Source organism: Malus domestica, chromosome 07 (genome assembly GCF_042453785.1).
Source record: "Malus domestica chromosome 07, GDT2T_hap1".
Taxonomy (NCBI): Eukaryota; Viridiplantae; Streptophyta; class Magnoliopsida; order Rosales; family Rosaceae; genus Malus; species Malus domestica.
This window is the reverse complement of record NC_091667.1, coordinates 18,132,731-18,137,637: the sequence shown is the minus strand read 5'-3', so window position 1 is coordinate 18,137,637 and position 4,907 is coordinate 18,132,731. Positions and strand designations below refer to the sequence as shown.

The 4,907-nt window shown below is 39.1% G+C and overlaps 1 protein-coding gene across 2 annotated transcripts; it reads left to right on the top strand.

The window, feature by feature from the left end:
* Positions 1–789: 789 nt before the first annotated feature.
* On the top strand, positions 790–4,557 carry LOC103410143 (U-box domain-containing protein 3). Of its 2 annotated transcripts, XM_008348898.4 has the most exons (3): positions 826–1,358; positions 1,469–1,503; positions 2,651–4,557. In XM_008348898.4, the coding sequence occupies exon 3, from the start codon at positions 2,697–2,699 to the stop codon at positions 4,377–4,379; it is 1,683 nt and encodes a 560-aa protein (XP_008347120.1). In that variant the 5' UTR covers positions 826–1,358; positions 1,469–1,503; positions 2,651–2,696; the 3' UTR covers positions 4,380–4,557. The 2 variants fall into 2 exon arrangements, with proteins under 2 accessions (XP_008347119.1, XP_008347120.1); XM_008348897.4 differs by lacking the exon at positions 1,469–1,503 and having other exon boundaries at positions 790–1,358.
* Positions 4,558–4,907: the final 350 nt, after the last annotated feature.

Here is a 4,907-nt window from a genome sequence, read left to right as displayed (position 1 = left end):
CCCTCGTCGTCAGAGTTAAAGAAATTAGGTCCAGTTTTTTAACGGCGAGGGATGTATAGGCCAACTTCAAAAATTTAGAGAGTTAATTTATAAAAAAATAATAATAATTGAGGGGTTATAATTCAAGGGTCAAAACCCTCACCTCACACGTGGAAGCAAATCCACATCATCACATCGGAAACGTAAAACAATTCGAATAATAAAAAGAAGAACATTCAAAATTTACCCAATGGCCAACGGTCGGATTTTCTGCCTTACTCGCAATCATAGCCGTCGATCACTCAATCTTGCTCGACATTTAAGGCCTATAAAATATCGATGATATCTGAAATATCGATAGTCCAAAAACACAGAAATTTAAATGGAAATATCGGAATATTATCGATTAGTTAGTTAATTATCTATTAGTTTATCACAAAAAATTGGAAGGAAATGCATTGCATGATGATATAACTGATTTAAGTTGATTATATAGCGAGCTGGCAAACATTGTGAGTGTAGAAAATATGTAGTAATTAATTAAAGAAATTTAAACACACCATAATCATTTATATATAATGAATTAGTACAATATTTTACACTTTATACATTGCATGGTAAGATACATGTGTGACTTAGCAATGTCTAAAATATCAATGATATCAGAAATATCAGTAGTCCAAAAACACGAAAATTTCGATAAAAATATCAAAATATTATCAATATTTTAGACTATATTCCAAACACAAGCACGCATTTTCTCTCTCCACAGATAATGCACAGTAAAAGATAACTTTCTTTTTAAATTTTATTTTCTTCCATCTTAGAGAGAGAGAGAGAGAGAGAGAGAGAGAGAGAGTGACATTTTGTCATTTCATTCGCTTCCATTAGAGAGAGAGAGAGAGAGAAGATATTTGAATGTGGAATTTGATTTTGTATGTATAAATATTCAGCTGCTGTCTGGTTGTGTTAGAAAAACAAAAAAAAAGTTCAAAAATTTGAAGTGGGTCGAGTTTGAAATCGAGCTAGCTGCTTCGAGGTTGAAGATTCTCTTTCTGTTCTCCACTGTCTGCTTCTGTTTTTTTAAATTGGGTTTCGACCGTTTCTTCCTGTTACTGTAACTGCAAGCAGAATTTTTTTTCTGGGATTTCTGGGTAGTTTCTGAAACTGCCACTTGAAAGTGAGTGAGAGAGAGAGAGAGAGAGAGAGAGAGAGATCCAGCTGCTGTTTGATTGCTGATTTCGGCACCATTGCTGAGTTGGGTTTTGTTATTTAGAGAGAGAGAGAGAGAGAGGTTTGACGGTCAATTTGATCTGGGTTCTGCTGAAGTTGATCACAGAGAAACAGATTGTGCAAGCTATAGTGGGTTGCTTTCTGAGGTTGGTCCTTGGCCTTGTTGTCTTTTCATTTTTCTGGATTTTATCATATTTACCAATTACTTATGGTTCTGGGGTCATTGCATTCCTTTTGTGGTTGTCAATGGTGGAAGCCTCTGGATTTTAAGCAAAGTCAAATCAGCTTGAGGTATTTGTTTCATTATTGTTTCTTTGAAATTTCCTTGAAACTATTTTGTGGGGTTTGGTCCATCCATCTAGCTGAAGTTTAAGACACACTCTATTTGTACAACTTGGGATAGAGACTTGTACCTTCCCTTCAAAGTAAAGCCTCTCTCTCTCAAACCACTTAGCTTCTTTTATGAGTAAAAATGGCAACCAAGTTAAGAATCCCTACTTTCCCAGTCTCTTTCCATGAAATCTTGACCCTTGGATATCGATCAAGACTAATTATAGGATGGTTCCTACACACTCATTTTTGCCTCTCGCACTTCTCTCAATTTTCGGATTCGGATTGAATGAATTGAGGAAAATCAATGGACAAAAATTAACATAGCTGTGTGAGAGGTAAAAAAGCAGTGTGAAAATATAATTTATTTACGAGCGGTATTTTACTTTAATCTAATCTAAACGCCAGAAAGATGGATTCGAAATTAGGGTCGAGATCAAGTTATTTATTCATCATGATCATGGTTGAGTCAAGCTTTAAGATTCACGCACCAATGTACTCCTCACTGGTCACATATATTTCCCTCATAACATTTAGTAGAAGTGAAGACTGATTTGATTTCACTTACAGCAGAAACATGTACCAACTTTAATTGGACGGCACTGCTTTCTGCTTAGCCTTTTAAAAGCAAACTTTTATTTCATATTATAAAGTTTTTAACCAATTGTTTTTTCTCTCAATTAATTTTGGAGTTCTGATAGAATCCGGTGCGTGTGAGTTGATATGATTGCTTCCAAGTTTATAATCGTCATTAAAAATATACATTTTTTAGGATTGAATTTTTGTTTGGGGCATTTAATGATGACTTGCCAACAGTATCTTTCCTTGGGCATCTTTTAGGTAATTTCCCATATGGTTGGTCAGATATTGTTTTCAGCAAAGCAAGCTTGCTGTGACCATACAAGATTCTTGAAGCTATAGATGTTGCCCTATTTGTTTTTATTTACATCTAATGATATTGTTTAATTTCTTCCTTAATTGCATAATTTATACGTTTATGATTGCAACTGCTCCACTGCCTTTTAGTTTTATATGCACATATATCTTTACTTTGCATTTTCTTATTTGTTAGCATTCTTAGAAGCCTTTGTTTTCTTCCAAACTTCAGTTGCGTGAGCTCTGGTATCCAGTTTTATCATTACCCTTATTGAATCATGGTAGAAGAAGGCGGCAATGAGGTTCCGATTGACACACGATCAGTGGAAGAATGGTTGTCACATGCTAGGGTGCTTGTTCCATTGGCACTGAACAAGGCAAGAGAGGTTAAGGGGTTTCCGGGTCGATGGAAGACGATCATTTCAAAGTTGGAGCAAATCCCTTCGCGTTTATCGGACTTGTCTGGTCATCCGTGCTTCTCCAAGAATGCTCTTTGTAAGGAGCAATTGCAGTCGGTATCCAAGACGGTTAAGGAAGTTATTGAATTGGCGGAGTTTTGTGTGGGGGAGAAACATGAAGGAAAACTTCGGATGCAGAGCAATCTGGATGCACTGTCTGGGAAACTGGATTTAAATTTGCGGGATTGCGGGCTTTTGATCAGGACCGGGGTGCTTGGTGAGGCTACTTTGCCTTTAGCTATGACCGGTTCTTCAAATGGGCCTGAGGCTGCTTCTAATGGTAACATAAGGGAGCTGCTTGCACGGCTTCAGATTGGTCACTTAGACGCGAAACATAGTGCTCTTGACAGTCTTGTTGAGGTCATGAAAGAGGATGAGAAGAATGTGCTGTCAGTTATGAGTCGCAGCAACATTGCTGCTTTAGTCCAGCTGCTCACTGCAACATCTCCTCGTATCCGAGAAAAGACTGTAACTGTAATTTGCTCACTTGCAGAATCCGGAAGTTGTGAAAATTGGCTTGTTTCTGAAGGGGTTTTGCCACCTCTAATCAGGCTTGTTGAGTCTGGTAGTGCAGTTGGTAAAGAGAAGGCTACAATTTCGCTTCAGAGGTTGTCAATGTCCGCTGAAGCAGCACGCGCAATTGTTGGGCATGGCGGGGTTCGTCCACTGGTTGAGATCTGCCAAACTGGTGATTCTGTTTCTCAGGCTGCTTCAGCTAGCACTTTGAAGAACATATCTGCTGTCCCGGAGGTTCGACAAGCTCTAGCTGAGGAAGGCATTGTAAAAGTTATGATCAATCTGCTTGATTGTGGTATTTTATTGGGTGCAAAAGAATATGCAGCAGAGTGCTTGCAGAATCTCACTGCAAGCAATGACAATCTCAGAAGGTCTGTAATATCGGAAGGTGGAATTCGGAGCCTATTGGCTTATCTCGCTGGATCATTGCCACAAGAGTCTGCAGTTGGGGCATTGAGGAATTTGGTTGGCTCGGTTTCTATGGAAGTTTTGGTTTCTCTTGGTTTCCTTCCATGCATTGTTCATGTGCTTAAAACCGGTTCACTAGGCGCACAGCAAGCTGCTGCATCTGCAATTTGCAAGGTTTGCAGCTCTACAGAGATGAAAAAACTGATTGGTGAAGCGGGGTGCCTTCCTCTCCTTGTCAAGATGCTCGAGGCTAAATCAAACAGCGCGAGAGAGGTTGCAGCACAGGCAGTTTCGAGCCTGATGACCCTTTCCCACAATTGCAAAGAAGTGAAAACGGATGACAAAAGTGTTCCAAATCTAGTCCAACTACTTGACCCTAGTCCTCAAAACACGGCGAAAAAAAACGCAGTTTGTTGCCTCGGATTACTGTGTTCAAGTAAGAAATGCAAGAAGCTGATGGTCTCGTATGGAGCAATCGGGTACCTCAAGAAGCTTACAGAGATGGACATCCCCGGAGCGAAGAAGCTACTCGAACGGCTGGAAAGAGGGAAGTTAAGAAGTTTCTTCACCAGAAAATAGAGGAAGAAATGCAAGTGTGCTTTTTGTAAGTTCTGTGAAGCTTCTGATGTAGTCGCTGTTTCATGGTCTATATGAAACGTAGTTTGTCATTTGAACTTGGCAAGCCTGGTGTAATCTATGTTATGTATGTCCTATTATTTATAAGTTTATTAAAATATAAAATCTCTGTAATTCAGTATGTTTTTCCTTCTCTGCTATCTGGTGCAGTTTCTGGGATCCCATAAAAGTTTTAGCCCTTGCATCAAAGCTTCCCTCCTCGTCGCTCCACGAGCAATTTTCGGATGTCATCGGTTGTAGATGATCGGTGATAGGGCAGATTGGGTTTCCGGGCAAATTTGGTCTCTCACAACCTATCGATTGATCGAATAAAATGGTGCAAGTTGTACAAGTTCTTATTATGTCATACATTTACCTCAGCATTTATGTCAGTCTATCCTCACAGTTGGGCAAATGCTGCTATATTTCTGATAGTTTTCATTCATTTTTCCATCTCCACCAATCCAAATTGATTCCAAAGAAGCATTAGGA

Bases quoted from the DNA above. Each gene is read 5' to 3' on its own strand.
- LOC103410143 (XM_008348897.4), top strand. From the start codon at position 2,697: ATGGTAGAAGAAGGCGGCAATGAGGTTCCGATTGACACACGATCAGTG.